General features: G+C 44.9%; 1 protein-coding gene across 1 annotated transcript in view; it reads right to left on the reverse strand.

Moving 5' to 3' along the window:
• The window catches only part of PDLIM1 (PDZ and LIM domain 1), a gene marked incomplete at both ends in the record, with an annotated part of 49,276 nt that extends 25,188 nt beyond the window's left edge, over positions 1-24,088 (reverse strand). The window contains 3 exons of the mRNA XM_080693789.1: positions 4,133-4,217; positions 6,758-6,909; positions 23,993-24,088. Coding sequence (XP_080549915.1) covers positions 4,133-4,217; positions 6,758-6,909; positions 23,993-24,088 — 333 coding nt within the window. The remainder of the gene's footprint in view (positions 1-4,132; positions 4,218-6,757; positions 6,910-23,992) is intronic.
• Between the last annotated feature and the right edge of the window lie 1,483 nt (positions 24,089-25,571).

The raw sequence follows: 25,571 nt of genomic DNA on the forward strand, positions 1-25,571 counted from the left end.
AGAGATGGCCGCAGTCCCCACAGAAGGGGTACAGGCGTCTAGGACCTACTGTTCCTTGTGGGAGGAAGACAAAGACTGACCCAGTAGGAGGCTAACGGATGCCTGTTACAGAAAGGACTTCAAGCCGTTCCTCATGTTCTCATTCCCTTCTCTCTGTCATCTGAGGATGGACTTTCCACCCCCACCCTGGCCCTGCTAGAAAAGGGAGGGGGGAATTGCAATGACTATTACTACAACCTCTCAGAGCTTCTGTACAAACATCCCCAGACACTTTAAACTAATTCCTATTTTTGAAGAATCCCTGTTTTTTTTTTTTTTTATTAGCACAGTCCTTTCTCTGTATCAGCTCAACACATGCTTTGTGCATCCTGCTAAACTCAACCTGCAGATTTCCTAAGCTCCCAAGAAAATCTTCCTGAACCCTGGTTTCTTTCCCAAACACTCAAGCCCAGATGAGCTCCCCCGCCCAAAGAGTTCCTGTCCCTTTATTGCTTTTCCTCTCCCCCTCCCCTTCTTTGTTGTTCAGTCTTTAATGTTAGGGATAGAGACGGGATTCAGAAGTAGAACACTTGCCTAGCATGTGCAAGGCTCTGAGTTCGATCCCCAGCACTTCCTCAACCCCCAAAATAAAACCTCAATGTTTTCTTAGAAAACATTACGTAGAGAAACTGACAGTTTAACTTACTGTGTGCCTAATTTAAAATAAAAGATGACATAAAAGTATTTTTACAGTTAACATTCCTTTCTTGCTACTCAGATAGGCTTCCTCTTCAACAAGTCAGAACCAGTGAGGTTTTGCTCTATAAATTATATTTAGTTGACTTTGTCCACATCAGACAAGAACTAAGTCTGCACAGATAATCAAAAAAGGGACGTACAACTAGTTAAGGAAAAAGAAATTCTGCAATAAGCAAGGAATGGTTAAGTAATTTTATAGCACAACTACGCAGAAGAATCACAATGAAGTCATTAAAGCTGGTTGTGGAGACAGCAGCAGATCAAGACAGCAGCCTGGGACTCCACCCATGGACGCCACAGTGCTGTGGACAGATGCGTGACTAGAGCCAGCACGGCCATCTTTCTTCCCCTCCCTGTCTCCACGGCAATTCCTGGGAGTAGCTAGGGTGCTAAGCACCAGAGTCTTCGAGCCTTCATTTTTCTGTCTTGGTTCAGTCTTCCCCTCCCTCTTCCTGTTTGGCTGTGGGCAAGTTATACCTCTCTGAGGCCACTTCTCATGTTTAAAATGAAGAAAGCAAAGCCTTCTTCACAGAGACTTGGTGTGACAGATTAGTATACCGAGCACGAGGCCTGGTGCAGGGCACATATTCAAGTACCGTTCATTCCCTTCTCCCCCCCTACCCCCCATAGAAACATATCTCTAATTAGGATGGGAGTCCGTGGAGAATTGAGGATGGAAATTCTGATTTTCACTTTATAAAGAATCTTTCAAGAATGAATCTGGTTTGTTCATAAAAGGAGTCTCTCTACCCCCATGTGAATACTGATCTTTCCAGAAGACACGCGGATTTAGGGCTTGCCTTTGGAAGGGATGATGTAATTGTTTGGGCTTTGTATTTATCAGTCTCCAAGGAAACTCAATAATGAGGAAATACAAATAGGTGTGTAACTATGCTGACCTCAGATAAGCTAGGGTGTTGGCTACTTTACACGAACTAACAGATCTTTTTATTGTAGATGAACTCTGCCCTCACTCATTTGTCCTCTAGTTTAAAATGGCTAAAAGCAGAGGACCTTGGGAAAGTGAGAAGCGGGATATTTTTAATGAGTAAAAAAAATTGCTGGAATCAAGAAGAAAAATATACTCAAGGCAGATTTTTTAAATAGTTGAGAATTTTCTGTAATCTGAAGAGAACTATCCTTAAAATATTAATACAAGTAACCAGATCGTATGTTTATGATGGTAATTCAAGCATATTAAAAAGTGTAACTGAAATGTATGTGATTACCTTATTTAAGTGAAAACTGAAGTTTCAAATAGACCATATTAAAACAAAATCATTCTTCGAGTGTTATATATGAAAGCCTAACACATTAAAATAAAGCATTTGCAGTAAATTTAGTGAAGTGGCTGAGAATTCTCAAAAAACCTGAAATGAACTGTGGCATATTTTAAATTAGTTTATGCAACAGCCAGTTTATAAGCTGATTATCATTTTATAAACTTTACTTACAGGGTTTGCATAGAATAATATGTTCATGTCAATTTTGAAATAGCAGATGCAAAATGATCCTTATTAAGTATGATTTTTTTATTAACAGAAGAAATGTTGAAACTACATTTCTGAAATTTTAATGAGAGCTATTTGAGAAAACATGACTTAGAACTAACCAATTTACACACACTAATGTACCACCTAAGTTCAATTTCATGCAATTTGTGTTTTATGTATAAAAGACAGCTCACTGTATGTTATCCTTTGCTTGTATCTCCATTCACCATAAAAATTAAATAGTGAAACAGGTACAATGGCATACATCTGTAAGCCCAGCAACTCCGGAGGCTTAGGCAGGGGGAGCAAGTTGAATGTCAGCCTGGGTAACTTATCTCAAAAGAAAAAAAAGTGCAGAACACCCCAGCTTTGGTTCCCAGGACTGGGAAAGAAAATGTGTCCCAAAGTTAGAAAAAAATATTAAATTCTAAATCTTCAACTGAGGTTAAAAGTGTATTACAACCCAGTCTAAACAAGTCTAAACGAGTCTAAAATTTATCACCAGGACTGTGCATCCTTAAAAGTCACAATTACTCCTATACCAGATTTCATTTCTATTCTTGTTTTATGTGCCACACCCTGAAGTGCACTGGGCTTGAATCTCTGAACACTGTAGAGCCATTAAAAAACTGTTCTGATTGTCACAAATTGTAGTGCCTGAAAACACTCAAACTGATTGTCTTAAAAAGTGAAAGTTCTCCAAAGACACAAAGGAACAATGATTCTAGCAAATTCTGATGGAAACGACTGCGGCTCCTTGAAAACACTGCGCTCTGTACCTCCATCGCTAGCGCAGTTGAGTGAATGTGTAGTTGAGGTCTTTGTCTTCTCATTTTAAAACTAGGTAAATGACCTCATCTTTCAAGCTTGAATTCATTTGTAATTTTAACTTTATTTTCTACAGTGTGTAGACAGTTCCCTGTTCTGTGCATTTAGAAGTATACACAGTATATATCTGTTAATTCTATAAGTAATTTTTATAATTATGATGTAACTCTATCCTATCCTTAAAACATCTAAAATAAACCCTTTATGTGCAACTTCAAAAAATATATAAATAAATAAATAAGATTTATCACCAGTAATTCATTAATTTATCCAACAGATACATACCCTGTGACAAGCAACATAATGGGCATGAAAAATTTTACAAAGATACTCTAAACATTCTTCTGTTTGTTTCCTTTTTTCAAAAATGCATCCCCATTCATTGTAGATAATTTAGAAGATGCAATAAGGAAGAAATAAAGAACACCTATGAGCTAATTATCGAGATTTATTTACAAATTTGGGCTCTCAAGACAGTCTAACTGTCACAGGAAATCCTATTTGGTCATCAACTTGCGCAGTGACACCCTATTGTCTTTTTCGGTATCAATTGCTACTTTATTTTAGTAATTTTAAGGCCTCACTAGAGGTTTCACTGCAATTTAAAAAAAAAAGAGATTTCCATCCTGGGAATCGTAGGAGGATACAGGGAAGAGGAGCAGGGTTTACTATCAAGATCCCCCTTGTCTCTTCTGGGCTCTATGCCTCGGAACCTAAACTTATTTTCATCTCTGGGATGATCATAATGAGCTGAGTTAGCTCTCTGATTTTCGTGCAGTCCTGCCAACCCTCCTCACAGGAAGCCTTCCACCCACCCGGCCAGTTTCCTTATCGCCTCCCTACCCCCTGGTTCCAGCCCAGGCTGAGATCCCTGCCCTGGGTTTTCCCAGCCCTTTCCTCCTCTAGTTCCCTTATGAGAAGAAATGCACCAGATCCCAGCAATGACGATGGAGGGCTCTCCCGGCTGTTCCATCCCTCTGCCTGCTAGGCAGGAAAACACAGGAATGGGCCATCCATGTCAAAAGCAGGAAGCCGCCGATGCTTGAGAGCGGCAAAGACGAGCATGTACTTACTTGGGGTTCGGAGGCTAAATTCATCTTGTATGGATGACGCTTTCCTTCCTCAGTCACTAGAGGAGACCAGATTTTATGTTCAGACCTGTAATGGATGGACAAAGTTGTCATTTCATTCATGCTACAAACATAACACAGCCAGCCCTGCACATTTATTCTCACATCAATCAACTGCAGAGGCAGTACTTTAAAAAAAAATGCATTTGTACTAAACATGTATAGACTGTTTCCTTATTCTTGTTCCCTAAACAATAGCGTATTACAACTATTTACATAGCACTTACATTGTATTAGATATTATATGGTAACCTAGAGATGATTTAAAGTATACAAGAGGAAATATGTAGGTTCTATACAAATACTAAACCATTTTATATAAGAGACGTGAGTATCCATAAGTTTTGGCATCCACAGGGGTCCTAGAACTAATTCCCCATAGATACTGAAAGACAGATGAGAAAAGTGTCTCCTTTGCTGGGTCTTCCACCTTCTGAACTCATCACCTTACCCTCTATTTGCCACCAGTGTGATCTTTCAAAAGCCCCATCTGCTGGCTCCCATGTTTGATGGCACCCATGTCTGATGGCTCCCCACGCACGGCCCTGCAGGGCTTCCCCGGCTACCCTGACTTGCAGCCTCAGCCTCCCTCACTGCACTCTGGGTAGCTGACGCCAGCCACAAGACTCCTCCAGCTTCCCGTGAATGCCTCATGTTGCCCCACCTCTGCTCAGGATGAACGGGCTTCTCTACCTTGACCCAGTGTTCCTGGGCCAGGACATTTCTCTGGCTGAAAAGAACATAAGACCTAACTTTTCTTGAGCTCACAAAGGATTTTCTTCTTACCAATCTCACAGAGCAATAATCTTAGCCCAGTCTCAGTTTTTATAAATGTAGACTTTTCCTTCTCTTGCAGATAGACAATATTCGTACTTCTCTGTATTTATCAGAGTGTCTGGCACAGTTCAATTTGTTGGTAAATGAATCAAAAACCAATAAATCAATTAATCAATGGATGCATGAGTGGCCTGAACTAGAGCCTGAAGAAGGAAATTTGGACTGAGACAGAAGTGGACACAAGAGGAGTAAGAGTGATATTAACCTCCCCGGGGTTAGTACTCTGATGTGTACAAAATACTCCAACATACTCTCGCACTCTTGGCCCTCCTGCCAATCCTGTGGGCACAGAGTTACAGAGAGTGATAAGAGTAAGTGCTTCACAGATGAATACAGGGCAAAGAGCTGTGGAAGCTAACATCAACGACACTCGAGGGCAGGCGCACAAATAGGAGGGAAGACCCTGAACGCGACCCAATGGGAAACAGAGACCCACTGAAGTCTGAATCCAATCGCTACTGAAATCTTGCCTTGGTAGGCCCCCTTCTAAGACTAAATGAAAGAGGAATGGAAATTCTACCCTAATTACAACTCCCAAGGTGTTCTCCTCTCTCCTCCATTCAACCCCTACCTTGTAGGGCACCTAACATTACACTCAGCACTTTATCTAATGTGTTTCTCTGTTACTGTGATCTCTGGCATGATAGCCACTATTCACGGTGCGAGGAGGAGTGTGGCAGAAGCAGCATGTTAACCTGGTTCTCAAAGGTCTCCATGAAGAAATTCTCATTATGCCCAATTTTATACACCACATACACACACACACACACACACACACACACACACACACACACTTATTTTTTGTGTGTGGTTCTGGGGATTGAACCCAGGGGCATATTACGTCTGAGCTACATCCCCAGCAAGATTTTATTCTTTATTTTGAAACAAGGTCGCACTAAGTTGCAGAGGGCCTCCCTAAGTAGCTGAAGCTGGCCACGAACCTGGATCCTCCTGTCTCGGCCTCCCAAGTACTGGGATTACCAGCGTGAGCCACCATGCCCGGCCCCAATAATATTTAACTGATTTTATTTCTTCGGAACTTCAGAATTCTAGCTGTGTTGGATCAAGTGAAAATGCAAGCCGGGCGTGGTGGTGCACGCTTGTAATCCCCATGCTTGGGAGGCAGAGACAGGAGGATCGCGCAGGTTCGAAGCCAGCCGCGCGCGCTGGCTTAGGAGACCCTGTTTCCAAATAAAAATGTAAAAATAGGTCTGGGAGTGTAGCCCGGAGGTAGAAGGGCTTCCAGGAACCCCAGTACCACCAAAAAAAAAAAAAAAGAAGAAGAAAAAAAGAAAATGCAAGCATCTTAGAAAAAGAAGCCTACACAATGAGAAGCACTGTGAAAATTAGAGGAAGAAAAAACCAAGCAATCTGAAATTCCAGTTATTGGGGGGAGGTTAATGAGGCTTGAGCCAGGGGAATTCTACCCCTGAGCTATGTCCCTACCCCTTTTTAAATTTTGTATACATTTTTAAATTGTGAAACAGGGTTCACTAAGCTGCTGAGGCTAGCCTCGAACCTGTGATCCTCCTGCCTCAGCCTCCCAAGTACTAAGATTATAGATGTGTGTCGCCACACCTGGCCCTCAAATTCCAATTCTACAAACCTTTTGGCATGTTTAGAGTACGCAGGGTGCTGAGGCAGATGGCGGCAAGTCATTCAAAGAAGGCAGACCCTCCCCACCAGCAGCCTCCAGCCATTGAGAAACACACAAACCTTTCCAAGCCTCACCTGGTTACCGTGAGAGTCATGTTGTCTGTACAGCCCTTGATTTTGTTCTGAGCTTCTAAGTGAGTCATATTGGTGGTATTTTCCCCATCGATGGCTGTAATCACATCCCCGATACATAAATTAGCTATAGCAGCCTTGCTTCCGGGAGTGACCTGACAACACAGGAGAGAGCAGGCTTGTTACTCTTTGTCTCCAGGGATACCCCAGAGTAAGTGACCACCGGGTTAACTATTCACTGATATTGATCAAAATATTTAAAAATGAAAAGCAGCTGAAATAATTAGTTAGTGGCCTTTTATATTTATGCAGGATATTATCATTTACAGAGTTTTTTCTATATATGATCTCCTTGGAGCCTTACTCCAACCTTATGAGAAAGGAGGACAAATACCAGTCTTTATTTCAAAGATGAGGAAACTTAGGTTTAAAAAGATCTGTGAACTAGCCAGGATCATCTAACTAGTACATTACTATGTAACTAGTCACCCAACTAGTCCAGTACAGACCCAGTACTCCAGACCAATGTTGTTCCCACTGAACCTCGTTACCTCCTTAAAGTCAGTCACCAATTACATTTTTAAAAAACATATTTAGAGAACCATACGTACAACAGCATCTTATTTCTGTTAAAATCTTAATATGTTACTGTGTGCATAAAAGGAAATGGAAACTCTGCAACCAAATCACTCAGTTATGTGCCTGCAGTGTGTTTGTTATATTTTTTTTTACAATGAGCTTGAATCACTTTTATAATTTAAAAAAAAGCAATAATATAGGTTATTTTTAAATATGGTCCTGTGGATTTACATTGATTCATTCCCTCCAGTCCAAGAAGTTGGCTACAATTAGAGTCCTCCCCTACAGGTGTCTGGTTTTCTGCAAGCTGATGCTTCTAGACCAGTGGGTCCAAATGTACAGATCACCACTGCCTGGAGGAAGCCAGACAATTCCTGCAACAGGTCCTCAAAACCATCTGCCTACTGAGTCCTCCATCTGGACTGAATAAATATTCTGTCTCCCACACAGATGTACAACTATTTCTCAAGTGGATACAGATGCTGCCATAGTGAATGAAGTATAAGTTCATTTTGTGTTGCTGACCTCAGAGTAACTCTTTGCTATTAGGAATTTTTTAAACCAAGCCATACTTAAACTGTGACCATCATCACTCTAGGGTCAGTCTGTGACTTTGACGCTGAAAGATCCTCCTAACCAGGTGTGGTGTACTTGGAAGGTAGAGACAGGAGGATCGCAGGTTCAAGGACAGCCTCAGCAATTTAGTGAGACCCTGTTTCAAAAATAAAAAAAGAGCTGAGAGTGTAGCTCAGAGGTAGGATGCCTCTGGATTCAATCCCCAGTACCAAAAAAGAAAAAATTTAAAAGACCTTCCTGGATGAGAATCCACCCCCACCCAGGACCAGGGCACTCCAGGTTCCCAGGGTTGGCTCTCACCTCCTAGGAGAAGGCCACTGGCTCCTGGGAGCTAATGGAGGAAGAGCTTGTGGAGAGTGGGGGTCTTCGCCAGGCTGACTGTATGGAGTTCTTCACGGAACCAAGTCAGGACATGACATTTAGGTCCTAAACCTCAGTTTTTATCAGCAAGCACAATTTCCAATGGACAACCCCTCAGCAGCACTCCGACCCCACTAAATGAAGGAGGGAGTTGATCCCTTGAGCTCAGTCCCTTCCGGCTTGAACATGCTATGGCTCTATCAGCCAAAACCCTCCTGGAATGTGGCAGGATGTGGAAACCAGTGTGGAGATCTTGACCCCCTAACCTTCCTCTCTGGCTTTCCCACCATCTGTTTACCAGAAGCCTGGTGCTTAGAAAATGAAGGTTCAGACCTTCCCAGGCAGCACTGGGGCAAGCCATTGTACGTGGACAAGCACGGGCGGCTCTCCTATCAGTCAACCTTGGGGAGTTGGCTTCTGAGTCACTCAGTGCAGGCAGTAAAAACAAAGTCCTCTCGTTTTCTGGCCCATGGTCTCAAAAAGACTGATCTGCTGTGGCTTCATATGTACTCTGCTTTTTTTTTTCCCCAGAGACAGTGCAGGCCTGGTTTTTAAACAGCCCTACCTAAGAACCACTTTATTTGGAATCAACAAGAGTTTAGCAAACTCCTTCTCCAAGAAGAACAGCCTGAACCACTGAGAATAATGCCTGATCAGACTCATTCATCAGGACTAACGTGTGAAGGAGCAGGCCCTTAGATAAAACCCCAAATCATTAGCAAGATCCCTGAAGCCAGCAACTCTGCCCCAGTGGCAAAATGCTACTTCCCCACTAAGCTCGCAGGCGTGTCCCGGAGTTCCTTTCTGCCTTGGGACCTTAGCATGTGTTTTAACTTTGCCTGACTGAATTCTTTTCACTTTTCAAATCTCAGCTTAAGTAACCCTCAGAGAGCTTCCCCTGACCTCCAATCTGCATTATATCCTCCTAGAATCCTTTTAATACTCTCTTGTTCTTTAGAACACCTGGCACATTATTTTGCTAAATCTATTTTTATAGGTTGGTATAATGTCTTGTTACCTTGCCTTACTAAACAGAAAGGTATGTGAGGGCAGGATTTGGTCTGTCTTTTGTGCCATGGTGTTCCCAGACCCAGCCTTCACACAGTGACTGGCACACAGGAGGTGCTCAGTGAATATGTATCCAATGAAATATTCAATCTAAAATACCTAGTGTGGTCCAGAATATAATCAAGCTGTTTCATTTTAATTTTATCTTTTAAAGTGACTATCTCAAAATAATAAAAAAAATATATTTTCTTTTTCAAAATCAAAAAACCATACCCCTTCACATGGCTATCCCGGTACATATCCACAGGCAAAACTCAAATAATGAGATTGGGAAGAGGGGTGAGGTAGTTGAAAACATATAATAAGAGTTTCTTTTTCCTTTCCAATGTTCAATTGTGGGGAAGTCTGGACTTTCTAGGATTTGGTCCAAACTGTTTTGTGGGAGTGGCACTTCTGCTGAGAACATGCCAAGAAGCCCTGCACAAGCTAGAACCAGCCTTAGGAGCCCTGAGCCTGAACACGAGCCTGCGTAATCGAGGCCTGGCCATCCTACCTTTCCGTAGTCTGCTTTTCTTTCTTTTCTTTTTTTCTCAAGTTAAACTAGTAAGAAGCCAAAGGAAATATTGGCAACTTACATGACCTTATCATCAGGTAGGACTCAGATGTAATCAACCATAAACAGATTAAGTTCACATTCTTTTAAGAGCTGCATCTGTTTTGGGGGGTGAGGGAAATTGGATTCAAATAAATTATGGAAGCTGCCTTTTACAAAGCCTTTCATAAACACATGTGAGATAATAATGATGATGAGGAACTCACCACAAACATATCAGATAACTTTACCGGAGAGGAAACTGGGAGAAGCTGTGCCTCACTCAAGTTCACACACGTAACTCTTTGCACCTGAACATAAAACCAGATTCCTCCCATTCCAAACTCTATTGTTTTCTGCTTTAGCGAAATGCCACAGTAAAGACAACGAAAAATCCAGAATTAAGAGTATTAATTTGCCATGGCCTTCTACACAAGGAACTGCAGCATCACAAGCCCCTGTGCTGGCCGGTGCTTCCCTGGCATGGACAATATCTCCGGTCCTCTCTACAGAGTTGGGGTCCAAGAACCTCCTAGCACAAGAATGAAAAGGGCTGGAGGAAAGCCCTGTCCTCACGCTGGATAGCTCCTGCCTTGAACTGTGGACCCGGATCCTTGGCACACACTAGCTCTCCATCACACCCGTAACCATGACAGTGGCCATCAGTTAACCCACGTTTATTATGAGCACGATCCAAGTGTTTAACAAGGGTTAACTTGGGATCCTCCTGTGATGCTCGCAGGCAGTGTTACAGCATCATCACAGATAAGGAAAGGGAGGGCCAAGGTTTGCCTGAGATGGCTCAGCTAGTAAGTGGTAGGCCACCAAAGGCTCAAGGGTCTGCTACAACACACTAACAATCCTCATTTCCTCCTCGCCATCAAATTCCATCAGAACCAGCTCATAACAGAGTCAGCTCTGACTTCTTTCTTTTCTCCTTCCTTCCTTTCTTCCTTCTGTTTTGATACTTGGGACTGAAACCAGTGGCATTCAATTTCCATGTTAAGTTACACTCCCAGCCCTTTTTATTTTGAAACAAGGTCTCATTAAGATGCTGAGGGTCTTACTAAATTACTGAGGCTGGCCTCAAACCCACAATCCTCCTGTCTCAGTCTCCCAAGTACTGGAATTACAGGTATGCACAACTACCAGCATCAGCTCCAATTTTTAAAGAAGAAATCCTATACTTTCTCCCAAATAAACAATCCTATTAATTCAATGGACATCTCCCAAAGCCCCCCTACTGACTTTTTTTTTCTTTCCCAAAAGGCCTCACAGCTAGACTACCAGATTCTTGCTGCATAAGAGTACATGAGATTTAGGTGCAACGATTTCTACTAGTGAACAATCTGTCCTTCCACAGTGTCCACTCCTACAACACCCTCACCCTTTGGCCCCACGCCCATCTGGCCAGACACTGCTTGCCTGGAGGCTGACCTGTACACCTGCTCCGTACTCCAAGTTCATGATGCATCTTTAAAACCGGGCACTGATGCCAGGGTCCTGATTGCACAAGAAGGTCTTTGAAGATGTCAATTTCACTTCTAAATGAAGCAAAAAAGGAGTAAGATGCAGCTCTCCTGATTTCTTCCATGCAAATCTAAAAAAGTCTTTGGCCAGGTGTGGTGACACATGCCTGTAATCCAGGACTTGTGAGGCTGAGACAGGAGGTTCGCAGGTTCAAGGCAACTTAGCAAGACTCTCGGCAACACAGGGAGACCCTGTTTAAAAATAAAAAGGGCTGGGGGTGTAGCTCAGAGGCAGGATGCCTCTGGGTTCAATCCTTAGTACCGAAAAAAGTGTCTATGATATTACTATTACGCGGAACTAGATGCCTACCCACTAATCATGACAAAAACAGATAAAAACCCCTCCTCTGTGATATGGCATGTTTCCCCTTTACCCTCCTCTCTCATTCCTTCACTCATCACACGCCTTTAGGTATATCTGAGCTCTGGTGGTGCAGCCTGATGGTTAGAGTGCAGCTTCTGGAGCACAGGGTGCAAGTCCTGCGTTGGTGCCTCAAGAGCTACGGATCCCTGAGCAGGACATTTTACCTGGGTGTGCCTCACTCTTCTCATCTCTTGCAGCAGAGATGAGAATCATAGCCATGTGTTGTGAGGAACACAGGAGACGATCAGGCAGAGCTGTTGTTTGCACTAGATGTGAGCTGTTGTTTGCACTAGAATACAGCGTGAAAAGGGCAGAACCTGCCTCAAGGAGCTCACACTCTCCTGGGGGAGGCAGGCATGTGCAACAGCTGACGGGCTTTGTGTTAGGAGCAACATGGTGATGGGGGGGCTGCAGGTAGAACCAGAAAAGACTGCCTGGAAGAGGAGCCGCTTAAAACTGCAAAGCCACGCAGGGAGGGAAGAAAGAGCGTGCCAAGTTTCAGGAAGAGCACGTGGACTGGTGCAGAGGAAACACAGGAAGGGAAGTCAGAGAAGGGGACGAGGCTGGATATAAACACAGATCAGACTGTAAGAGCCCTGTTCTTTTCCTGCTAAGAAGATTGGACTTTATCTGAAAATGATGGAGACCAACAAATGAATTTAAGCAAAGCATCTGACATGCTAAAAAACCACTACTGAGCCTCAGCTCTGCTGAGACGGAGGTGGCTGCATTTGACAAATATTCTCTAATGGCAGTTCAAAATGAACCAATCAAGGGCCACCCAGCCTCTCGAGCAGCCATTCCCTTAGCGGACCTTTTCAGAGCAGGAACCCCATGTTCCTGTCTGACGAGCTAGAGAACTGAAGCCCAGGAAATGATTGCTGCCCACAATCATGGCTGTTTGAGTTTTCATTTAAATTACTTATCAATGTTTACATACTGAATATTTCACATAAAACCCCTATATTCTGGGCTTCTTTTTAAAAAATCAGAGAATTTGACAATTCTGAGCTTAGATCCCCACATGGCAGCACTGAGGAGCCTCTGCCCCTCTAGATCAAGCACACTCTCCACTTAGCCACAAACCCCACCATGTCCTACTACCCCCAACACAGAAACCCAGTACCGGCTATTTACCATCATTCTTACAAATCATTCTCTATCAGTGTGTGTGTGTGTGTGTGTGTGTGTGTGTGTGTACGCGCGCATGTGTGTACATATTTATTAAATCTGTAGTAGAGATTGAAGCCAGGGGCACTCTACTTCCATGCTACATCCTCAGCACTTTTTTTTGAAACAGGGTCTTTTAAGTGGCTAAAACTAGCCTTGAACCTATGATCTTTTTATCTCAGCCTCCCAAGTACTAGGACTAGAGGTGTGTGTCACCACACCTGGCTCAGCTAATAATTGTATTAATGCCTCACCATCTTAGTCAAAACTCATTTATGTTGTCTCCAGTTAAGAAGTTATATAAAGCATAATTAGACACACTTGGAAGGGGCCAGGGATGTAACTCAGAGACAGAGTGCGCACTTAGTATGCAGAAGGCCCTGAGTTCAATCCTCAGCACACACACATACACAGAAAGGGGGGGGGGGAGAAATAGATGATTGATAGATAGATGATATATAGAGAAAGAAAGAAGAAAAGAAGGAAAGAAAAGAAAGAAGAAAGGAAGGAAGGAAGGGAGAAAGAAAGAAGAAAGGAGAGAAATACCTTATGGCTAGGATTACCTCACTCTTATTTGTCCAGGACAGTAACCTATTCTTCCAGCATAAATAACAAAAGCAACCCATTTGGTTCTCAAAAATGTTTCAGACTTGGATGATAAACGATATTATTGCCTTGTTGACTGAGATGGGTGTTTTAACCAAATATTTATGAAACATTTAAACAGTTTGAAGCTGAACTTTCACCACCACCACCAAGAAAAAAACTGTCTCTATTCAAAAGGCTCTACAACTTCTTCTGTGATCAGGACTACCGGTCAATTTCCCGAGGGTTCATGGGATACCATTAACCTTGCCCCTTGGAGCTCAATCCAAACCTCAGTCCAGAAATCAACTCAGCTCAACAACTCAAGGGAGAACTGTGATATTTGCTAGGATGAGGCAATGGTTTCCAAACACACTGATTTTCAGATCCCCTGAAGGGGAGGGAATTAGGCATATAGAGCTCCACTCTCACCTCCGATCTACCAAGGAGGGTCTACACAAAGGGACCCAGGAATTGAAAATAAATAAGTGTATATATCTGTCTGTATGTTATGGTTGGTATTGGGGATAAAATCCACTTAACTACTGACTGGTACTAACTAAACTACATTCCAGCCCAAGTTATAAACTTTTAAATCTTCCCAGCAAAGCCTAATGCTCACTGGGTTTTGGAAACATCAAGGCAGATGTTGACTATCCTACCCTGCTCAGCTTTCTTCCTGAAGTTAAGCTGCAAAGACAGAAAAAATTACTTAGACCCTAAAATTTGGGCTCCTTTGGAAACTGGGTTTACACTTAGACTTTAAAAGAACAAAGAAGGCTCTTTAAAAAAAAAAAAAGTGTCCAGTAGAATAGTATTTCTCTATCTCTTAGCAGAACAGAATTAAAAAAAAAAAATACAGCCCCAACAATGCTGGTGAACCTCCCTAAAGGTGCTATGCTAAGGAGGCATTGTAGAACAAATTTCAATCCAGATGTCTAAATAACTCAACACAGTTCCCATTTGCCTTGGCCAGAAAAATCAAAGCTAAATTCAGTGTGCAATTACAGAAACCAAATGATTTAAAGTTCCTGGCACACTTCTCTTTCTTCTTCTATGATCCAACTTTTTTGCTAAATTTTATGTGTTCTTGTGTTTTAAGTAATATAAACATGTGTTTTGCTATTGTAAATCACCTTCAATCTACCCTGCAAATAGATTAAAAAAAAAAAAAAACACGGCATAAAGAATTTTAATTACAGCCAGGCGTGGTGATACAGGCCTATAATCACAATACTTGGGAGGCTGAAACAGGAGGATTGAAGGCTTGTGGCCAGACTCAGCTACTTAGTGAGGCTCTCAACAACTTAGTGAGACCTTGTTTTAAAATAAAAAAATAGGTCTGGGGTGTAGCTCAGAGGTAAAATGCCCCTGGATTGAATTCCCAGTACCACACACACACACACACACACACACAAAAAAAAAAAATGTAGTTAAAATTAAGCATTACACAAGACACACCTAGCACAGAGAAATATGAACTTCAAGGTCCACTCAATGTCATGGGCCTTTGAGCACAGCCACAGCTGACTTTGAGAAGTTGAGAAGACACAGAACCCTTGGCTTTCATTAAAATGTCTTTAGGAGCACACTGTACCCTAGTGCCTTCTATGTGTCAGCCACAGTGCTAGGCTCCCTCAAGACATCATCCTAACCTGATGGCCGTGTCAAGTAGATAGGCGTCCATTTGACAGATTCTGAGCTCGGCACATCACAGGACCCACAGGATAGCACTTAGAGCATTGTAACACTTCCCTCAGGCTTCAGGCTTTGAAGCCACATTACAGCCACAGAAGCTGCCCATAAAGGTTGGCCTGAGAACAGGACCGTTTCAAAGTGCTCTTGGTTAGTCTATGACCATTTTCTCAAGGACACAAGACAACTGAGTAGGGCAGGTCCTGTGGATGAATTGCACCTCAATCCAGCTCCATCCGCCCCATGCACAGTACAAGGGGAAGTTGTCAGTGCTAAGGGCGGCAGTTCAGAGACACGCTGCTCTCTTGATCTGAAAGACCCACCACCATTTCTTAGGTAGGAACATAAAATAACAGGTAGGAAAACAGAACACCCTAATTTCTCAAGAAGCCACAGAGTTTCTCCAGAGTCTCCAGACAGCCCCTAAGAATTCCATGTACTTTATTTTTTCTGTTTTATTTTTTTGGTGGTACTGGGGATGGAACCCAGGGGCCTTCTACCTCCAGGCTACACTCCCAGACCTATTTTTTTATGTTTTATTTGGAAACAGGGTCTCTTAAGCCAGCTGAGGCTGGCTTCGAACCTGCAATCCTCCCGTCTCCGCCTCCCAAGCACGGGGATTACAAGCACGCGCCACCAGGCCCGGCAAACTCCATGTACTTTAAGTGAAGGTTACAACCACTAACCTTACCCCATCCTGAGCAAGTTATTCTGACTCAGTTCCTGAATCGATCAAACAAAATTTATAACACTATCAATCTCACTAGGCTGTTAAGAAGGGTAAAAGGAGATTCCCTTTGTAAAGAGTTTAGAACAATGTCTGGCACATAAGTACCCAATACACAGTAGCTATTGTTTAACTTTCTTTTTTTAATCCCTTTATTGGTACTCTGTAATGACACATTTTGTGAGGTTCAAAGTGACACAAACACACATGCACGCAGCTCTTGGTGTGCTGCCCCCCTCCCCCGGGCACGCTCCCCCCCCCACCCCGTGTGTAGGTGAGATTGGTAGAGATACCTTCACACGTGGACACAGAAGTATTTGGACTGCTTTCTTCCTCAGTCCTCCTCACCTCCCTCCCCGACCCCCTTCCATTATTCTACTGGCCTCACTCCTCATTTATCTCAAGTCCCTTTTTTAATCTCTCTAGTTTCCATAATATGGAAATTTGGCTTTAAAAATGCAATGTATATGGAAGAAAAAGGCTAAAAAGTAGCCATCTGTTAACAGTGTTTACCTCTGGGAAGTAAGAATGGATAAAGCTTTTACCTTATGCTGGCCATGCTTTTAAACGGTGTGACCTTTTGTCACAAGCACAAGAGTTTCTAGATAAACTTTATTGAAGTACAATATGAGTATAGACTAGGTTGTAAATTATAAGTATGCAGCCCAGTGAATTCACACAAAAATAGCACACCCATGGAATAGCATCAGACAAAGAAACAGAACATGACCTGAACTTCCAAATTCTTTCTTTCTTTCTTTCTTTCTTCCTTTCTTTCTTTCTTTCTTTCTTTCTTTCTTTCTTTCTTTCTTTCTTTCTTTCTTTTTTTGTACTGGACCCAGGGACAGTACTTTTGAGCTGCACCCCAGTCCTTTTTAGTTTTAATTTTGAAACAGGATCTTGCTAAGTTTTTCAGGCTAGCTTTAGACCTGCAATCCTCCTGCCTCAGCCTCCCAAGTACTAAGATTACAGGCCTGTGCAACCATACCTGGCTTCAAACCCTCCTTCTGTCACAAATCTCCTGGCAAAGTTTTGCCCTGGTCCTGACTTCTAATACTCCAGATTAATTTATAGCAATTAATTTTATATAACTGGAGTCACACAGTATTGACTCTGTACACTTGTCTATGGTCTCTCAGCTGTGTGTGTCTATGTGTTTGTGCGTGCATGTGTATCACACACACGTACATGCTAGAGTACATACTTATAACTCCTTCATTCTCATTGCTGTGATATTTTATATAACTACACCACCATTTATCCACTTTACTGCTCTTAGACATTTTAGTTGTTTCAAATTTGGGGCTAACACAAATAGTGTTGCTTGGAAAATTCTCAAATTTTATGTCTCTTGGTGTTCATGTGAATCCACTTCTACTGAGCTATTAACTAGGAAAACTGGTGGGTTATAGAGTATGAGTATGTTCAGTACCAGAAGTACTCTTTATAATGCCTTTAAAGAAACGGTTGTAAATAACTGCTGTGTCATTTATATGTAATCAATCTATACATTTTAGACATAATTATCTAATATAGGTCATATCTATGGCTTTCTTACCTTATATGTCTTTTAGATATACAATATCAATAAACATTAGGCCCTAAACTGGCCTCCTACGAGACCACTGTGCTCCTCAGGAAATCATTTCTCCCGTTCTTGGCAGCAGTGAGGAGGCAGTGTACTGTCCAAGGGGAATACACCGCAGACCTCAGTAATGAAGGAGCATTCCGAGTCACCCGGCGTGGGGCTGATCCCAGTGCTACTAATCACACGAGTGCTAAGAGCCATATAAGAATTACCTTTCTGATTTGAGATTTTCATGGGCATACTTTGTTTTGCACTTGACTTGGCTATCACAGAGGGATCTGTTCACTACCTGGTCATTTCTTTTGCCACAACAACTGCCCTCAAATTCCCTCCTAAACACCCAAACAGGCCTTTCTCTAACCAGTGTTTCCTCTTCTAGAACTGATGTAAACTCTGTCAGGTGAATTACAGCTTCCAGTTTTCTGGAAGGCCGAGGAGGAAAGAATCTACACTCTGACTCACTCTGAGCTGAGCCACATGGCAACTCACCGCCATGCCGGCCAGCCCTCCTGGGAGGCTCACAGGTGCGAGAAGCTCTCAAGAGCCCAGGAGGCTCCTTCCCCTCGTGTTAAGGCCTACACCACCATTAGCACTTTTTGGAGTTGTGTGCAGGATTATATGCAATGGAATACCGACAGCTACAGCTTATCACGAGGCAGAATGCAGTGGATAAAGCTGACCTGGAAGTTGGTCCACCTGGCTTCACAACCTAGCTCTGCAATTTAGTGATTTGGGGTCCTGTGTCCCTCTGTCATGTATGGAAGAAGATACTGAAAGTGAATGCTGAGCATAATACAGGCATTCAAAAACATGTTAGCAGTTATGAAATTATTATTATGGCATAGATAGCAAAACTATTAAGCGTGTGTGTGTGTGTGTGTGTGGTACTGGAGATGAAACCCAGGGGCTTTCTACCTCCAGGTTACACTCCCAGACCTATTTTATACTTTATTTGGAAACAGGATCTCACTAAGTTGCTGAGAGCCTCACTCAGTAGCTGAGGCTGGCTTCGAACCTGTGTGATCCTCGTGTCTCAGCCTCCCAAGCGCTGGGATCACAAGCGTGCGCCACCACACCCGTCTGTAACTATAAGCTTTTGAAGCTTGACTGCTCAGCTACACACTACTATATAATACCAGGTACTTAACCTTTCCGTGCCTCAGTTCCCTCATCTGTCAAATCAGGGTCTTAATTATACCTACCTCCTAAGATACATGTGAAAAATCACAGAGAGAATATAGTAATAGTACTTAGAATAGTGCCTGGCATTTACAAAGTCCTATATATGTTTAACTGTAGTTCTTACCGGAAGTAAATCAAATTGCTCACACAAATCTTTTCAGTATAAATGGATGCTTTTGTGATGAAGAGAACACAAGTTTGTCTGAAAACATTCCTGAATTCATATGTTTTCTCAATCAGCTATGGTTGAAGGTCTAACTAATACTATGAGCGCCTGGAGCACTGTAACAATAAATAGAAAGAGTGGGCTCTCATATTCAAAGGGTACGAAACCACAGGGTTTGCTTGTTGGTTTATCTTCTTAGGGAATTAAAGCCAGAGAAGGCACATGACTTGTACAGGACTACTCAGTGAGGTACCAAGGACCAGCACTCAGCTTGGGTCCCTGTCCTGCAAATCGCCAGGCTCTATCCTGGCAGTATCCCTTGGAATTTTTCCCTGAGACCTACTAGAAGCCAAGTCATCCTTTAAAAATTAATTTTTTTTGAGTAGGGTGTGGTGGCACACGCCTGTAATGCTTCCGAGGCTGAGGCTAGAAGATTGCAAGTTCAAGGCCAACCTTGGTAAATTTTCCAAGATCCCAGCTCAAAAATAAAAAGGCTTGGGATATAGCTTAGTGTGCAGGAGGCCTTAGATAAAAAAAAAAAAAAAAAAAAAAGGAGAGAGAAAAAATGATCAATTTTCTAACATAACCACTTTTGTTCATTTTAGTCTCTATCTTCTCCTTTATAAGGAAGTTAATTAGTTCAGACAGGTGGATGTGGTAGTGCATACCTGGAGTCCCAGTACTTGGGAGGCTGGGACGGGAGGATCACAGGTTGAAGATCAGTCTCTGCAACTCAGTGAGACTCCGCAACCTATGAGACCTTGTTTCGAGACAAAAAATAGAAAAAGGGCTAGGGTGCTGCTCAAAGGTAAAATGCCTCTGGATTCAATCCCAGGTTATACACAAACACACAAAGAAGTTCAGTCAGTGAAGAATTATGTAAATTAAAACAAATTATCCAACCTGTGGGCACTTAGGCTTCCTTATCTCTTTTTTTTTTTTTTTTTTTTTTCATGTCTGGGGCTGGAACCCAGGGGCATTTGACCTCCGAGCTATACCCCCTGCCCTATTTTTTATTCTTTTATTTTTGAAACCGGGTCTCACTGAGTTGCAGAGGGCCTCACTAGGTAGCTGGGGCTGTCTGCAAACTGCGATCCTCTGGTCTCATCCTCCAGAATGCTGGGATTACAAGTCTGCGCCACCACGCCCGGCTTCCTTATCTCTAAAAGGCAAAGGACACCAGCTCTCCTCTCCTCCACAGTGCAATGGCAGGCATGACCTCGGAACCAGTCCCTGCCTGGCCCCAGCCCTCTGCAATCCCTTGGTGCCTCTCCCAGGCCTCATCAGCCTGGCATGGTATTACCCTGGTGATTAGGTCGGCCAGGTCACAACACCCCAAAGCCATTCTTCCCTCTCTCCTCCTCAAAAATAAACCAGCAAGGTTGGATCCTGGAGGCTGGGGAGGGGAAGAGGATCTGATCAGAAGGTGATAGCACAGCGTGGTAAATTTCATGTCAGAGGGCTCACATGTCATTCTCTTGGGTGCCCCCTCTTCCTCTTCTCTCCTTGGGTCAGTTTCACAGACTGAGGGAGTGCGGCACAAAGGCTATTAATATATAATGAGCATATGTGGACATTTCTTGGTTTTCATAACCCGACAGATAAGCCCTGCTCTTTTGACCTTTAGGACATACGGTGAAATCCACTTGAATCTGAAAATAACACCCTTAAAAATCAGAAAAGACCTTCTGGGTAGAGAATATCCATTATTAAGAATCCCTTGGGATGCAAGGTAGAGCACTGACCAAAAATCCACAGGCTCTTAGCCAAGAGTCTTCTCAAAAGCCAGCTCCCCCAAGTAAGCACATCCCCTCCTCTCTGGGCCCCCGTCTTCCTATCTTTTGTCAGTTGCTGGGAGAGAAAAACAGTCAACATTAAACTGAGCAGCAATTTTGGCCTGGGTGTGGATTCTCTGAAGGTTTCCCTTGAAAGCAACGAGGGGAAATAAGAAATTACATAGGGGGAAAATTCCAGGAGCTGGGCGACTGGAGGGCTGGAACAGGAACTAACAGGATGAAATGTCAGGGAACAGCAGCAAATCAGTGGCTGGATCACCAGAGAATCCAAAAGAGGAGCTTTAAATGAGACACTGGGTTAAAGAAGAAGGCTAGTTTATATTCATTTAAAGCTTACAATCTGGACTGTTGTTTTAAGTTTCTTACAATAACATAGATGCAAACACCACGGAGCAAAGGAAGCTATTCACACACGTACCCACAAAATGTGTTCCGTATGAGTCTGTTTGGAAAAAGGCAAAACAAAGCCTGTTCAGGATGCCTATTTAGGTGGTAAAGCTACAAAGAAAAGCACGGGGGTGATGATCAGAAGTCAAAACAGGGCTACATTACTGAGCGGGGTGCTGCCCATGTTCTGTTTCTTTCTGTGTGTCTCTATGTATGCACGCATGCGCGTACACATCAAATTGGGAACTGAGCTCGGGGATTCTCTACCACAAAGCTACACTCCCCACTCTTTTGTTTATTTTGTAATTTTGAGTCAGGGGTCTGGTTAAGTTGCTAAGGCTGGCCTCAAATCTGCACTACTCCCATCTCAGCCTCCCAAGTACTAGGATTACAGGCACGCACCACTGTGCCCACCAACTTTTTTATTTCTTGACCTGGGTAATGACCGGTGTTTGCTTTCACAATCATTTGTAATGCATGTATATTTCGTAACTTTTTAACCTCTCAATGAAAAAGTAAGTTAGAAAAAGAAACTATTTCAAAAACATAAGATTACAGGACTATATTCAGAAGCTTTAGCAGTTTAACCGAAGACTGGAGTCAATACCAGAAGAATTCATACAAGAAAAAACAAACATAGTTATTTAAATAAAAGGCACTCCTCTCTCCAACTAATTTTATGGTTTGCTTTGGGGTGGAGACTCGAAGACTACAAAACCATACTAGAGAACCATATCTGCCAAGGGTAATGAGTGTAGCACACCCACCAACCAGAAGGTTTGCATAGCTCTTTGTCAATGCTCACACCTCCTCACCGCTATTCCCTGTTTACAGAGCACCTTACACACCCTAACTCGCAGCCAAGGCACTGACTTCCCCCCTTGGCAGAGATTCAAAAGGTAGCTTCAGCCAGACCCCAGGCCGGCACCAGACTCTCAGATGACCACCCCGTGGTCCCTTCAGGACCCTGACCTTCCCATCCTCAGCAGGTGAACGGGCTCACATTGTTTCCATGGGAAAATCATCAGATAAAGAGACAAGTTACTGTCCCCATGAGATCAGCACCTTCTGTGAATCACTTTCGTTTTTCAACCACAGCAGCACCGGAGGCACCATAGAGGCTGACCTCCTCCATTAGACCAAAAACGTCTGCAGAGTAGAGCTGTATCTTCTCATTTGAGGAGTCTGCCCAATTTCTGGCAAACAGGATGCACGCAGTAAACGTGCACACGTGCCATAGTTTATATAGGAAATACAAACTAATGGGTTCAGGGTGGTGCTTTCCACACTCTGCCACTTACATTAAGACTTTTTCCCCCCTAGCACTAGGAATAGAATCTAAGGTCTTGCACCTGATAGGTAAGCACCCTACTGCTGAGCTACGCCCCCAGCTCCTGCATATTATCATTATTTTATTTTGCTAATTTACCCAAGCTGGCCTCAAATTCATGATCCTCCTGCCTCAGCTTCCCAAATAGCTGGGATTACAGGCGTGTGCCGCTGCGCCTGTCTAGTAACTGCCCTTTGAGCAAACTGGCAACGCCTTCTGTACTACTTAAGAAAAAGTTTCATGTCATACATAAATCTCCGAAGTGGAGAGGGCTGACAGGTTAATTATAGACACAAAGAGCTAGGGACAAACGGACTATGAGGTAAGTGAATCTAAATGTGCGGAGACAGTGCCCTCCCTGGACAAGGGTGTATTAATAAGCCCGCAGCTCGGGGTCAGCCTTGGGCAGGGGTCCAGACTTGGTGAGGCAGGCACAGTTCCTAGGCTGGAGGAATTCAGCTCAAGAATGGGAAGGCAGCGTGTGCCTCTGAGAATAATCACAGAGGTCACTGTGGGACAAGGTGGGCAGATGGACGATAAGGCCATAAAACTGGACGGCCTTGGGAGTAGGAGGGTCAGAGAGCTCACTGTGCAGGGCCACCTGGGAGGAATGCCGGCAGGACTATGGCTGGCAGAGAAGCCGAGAGGAGGCCCCCAAATCTCCTCCCGCACTTCCCAGCAAACTACTTCAGCTAGTGGAGTCAGGCAGGAGCTTAAGTCAAAAAGACCCACAGGGATCTTCTGCTTCCATCTGCCCCCTGCCCGCAATAAATGGAGAAGGATTTTTTAGCCGACTGGGGAGACAAGTTTAAGGTCGGCTTGTGCAGGCAGATGGGCCCAAAGAATGGAATGCGCCGCCTCTAGGCGAGGCAGGGCCGGCGGCTTCTCTGTTCCCTTTCTTTATTCAATCAGAAGATATGTACTGACTCCCTCCTAATGGGCACTGAATCTGGCCAGGCTCCCCGAGAAGTCAACCTGACGTTAGGCTCGGATCACCAGGCCAAAGTCTGGCCCTCCAAACACTGCGCCTGGGTCTCCCGAGGGGTTCCGCAGCATCTGGGGCCACCGGTGCCGGCAACGTGGACCGCGGGTCCTTCCACAGAGGGGGCGTCTGAGAAGTTTTCAACACCACCGCCACCTGCGTGGGAACCCGGACCCAGGCTCCACTTATAACCCGAGGGAAAGGGGCTGATCGTGGATAACCTGGGAATGCTGGGGGGAGGGATGAGGAATAATCACCAAGAAGGGTTTATTTCGGTTTGTTTCCAACATCCCGCCTTTTCTGCGAAAAGCATTAGGGAGGTGAGAGCGGGCCATGGATCAAGTCCAAAGAGTGGGAAACTAGTTGTCTTCGTTTGGTGTTTGTAAATGAATCCCACCCGCCCTCCGGGCGCCTTCCTCCACTCCGCCCGGCTTTCCAGGACCCCCACCCCTCGGCCCCGCGACCCCGGAGCTCGGGGAGGCGGCCTCCCCGGCGCAGGGACCCGCGGGGCCGCGCAGCCCGGGCGGGCGGACAAAGCCGAGGGCGGCGGCGCTGGGGGCTGCGGCGGGCGCCCCGCGCACCTGGACGCGCGGCCGGCTCCCACCCCGGCGGCGGCTCTTACCCGGGAGATGGCGAGCGGCTGCTCAAAGTCCTTGCCGCCCACGAGGCGGAAGCCCCAGGGCCCCGGCCCCTGGAGCGCTATCTGCAGGGTGGTCATGGCGCGGCGGCGGCGGACGGCGACGGCGGGGACTGGCCGGCTGGACGCGGCTCGCGGAGCAGCTGTCGGAGGAAGAGCCAGGGCGGGCGGGCGCGGGGGGGGGGGCGGCTCCGCCCAGCCCCTGGCCACCGCCCCGCGCCCCGCGCCCTGGGACGCCCGCCCCGCCCCGCCCCGCCCCCAGCCCAGCCCAGCCAGGTGAGCGCCCCGCCCCCCGGCCCAGCCAGGTGAGCCCCCCCCCCCCCCCGCAGGTTGTGATGCCCCGCGCTGCAAAACCACCCAGAGGACCGCGGCCAAGCCAACCCTCGTGTGCTCGGCTCACTTCTCACCTTGGCTTTTTGGAAACGCTAAGAACGTCTAAAAGGTGCTTTTGATTACTCTCGAGAATGCTACGAGGCAGCCGGGGCGTTTGCGCCCATTTTCCAGATGAAGTAGCTGAGGCTGCCCCCAGGTTAGCACATTTGTCCGAGCCTACAGAGCTTCTCCAGGCTGTTTTCTGGACCGAGGCCCGGGCTCTAGGCAGAGAAGGCCACCCACCCTGGAACTTTTCTAATGCTAATGAGACCATCAAACTGCCCTGTAATTGGCTTCCGGGCTTTCCTAGAAACCTTTCCTCTAGGCTGGAGTAACCTTAAGATCTACTTTATTCTCCATTCCAGAGCCCGCTAAGGGCCTGGAAGAAGTTGAAATGGAAGACAAGGGTACCCAGCCTGCCAGCAGCTTTCTAACCTGGCTTGGCCGCCTGTGTCTGTAATCCCAGTACTTGGGATGGTGAGACACGCAAATCACTGGTTTGAGGCTAGCTAGCCTCGACAATTTAGCGAGACTCTTGTTTCAAAGTTAAAAAAATAAAAAATAAAAAATAAAAATGGGTTAAATCCCTACTACTGGGATCCCTGAGGACCTCCCCTGGGAGCATTCTCCATGGCGAACAGACCAGTCTCAAGCTGCCTAAGTCCCACCACACTCCCAGTAAAATCCCAAATCTTTAAAATTCCAGAAGGGCTGCTCCCAGAATGGCCCTAACTCCCTCTGACTTCACATCTCCTGTCTCCTGAGCCCTCCCCCATCCTCCCCTTCTACCACCCTGGCCTTTGCCTCTGAGTGGACCTGGAATGCGCTCCTCCCAGGATCCCCAGGGCTTTCTGTTCAAATGTCATCTCAAGGAGCCATGTCCTAGCACCATTTAAAATGTCCTCTCAGCCGGGCGTGGTGGCGCACACTTGTAATCCCCGCGCTTGGGAGGCAGAGACAGGAGGATTGCGCAGGTTCGAAGCCAGCCGCAGCGCTGGCTTAGGAGACCCTGTTTCCAAATAAAAATGTAAAAATAGGTCTAGGAGTGTAGCCCAGAGGTAGAAGGGCTTCCAGGAACCCCAGTACCACAAAAATAAATAAAATAAAATGTCCTCTCAGCCTGGCTTGGCCGCCTGTGCCTGTAATCCCAGTACTAGGGATCCTTAGATTCGAGAATCTCTGGATTGAGGCC

This window comes from Muscardinus avellanarius, assembly GCF_963383645.1.
Source record: "Muscardinus avellanarius genome assembly, chromosome: 4".
Lineage (NCBI taxonomy): Eukaryota > Metazoa > Chordata > Mammalia > Rodentia > Gliridae > Muscardinus > Muscardinus avellanarius.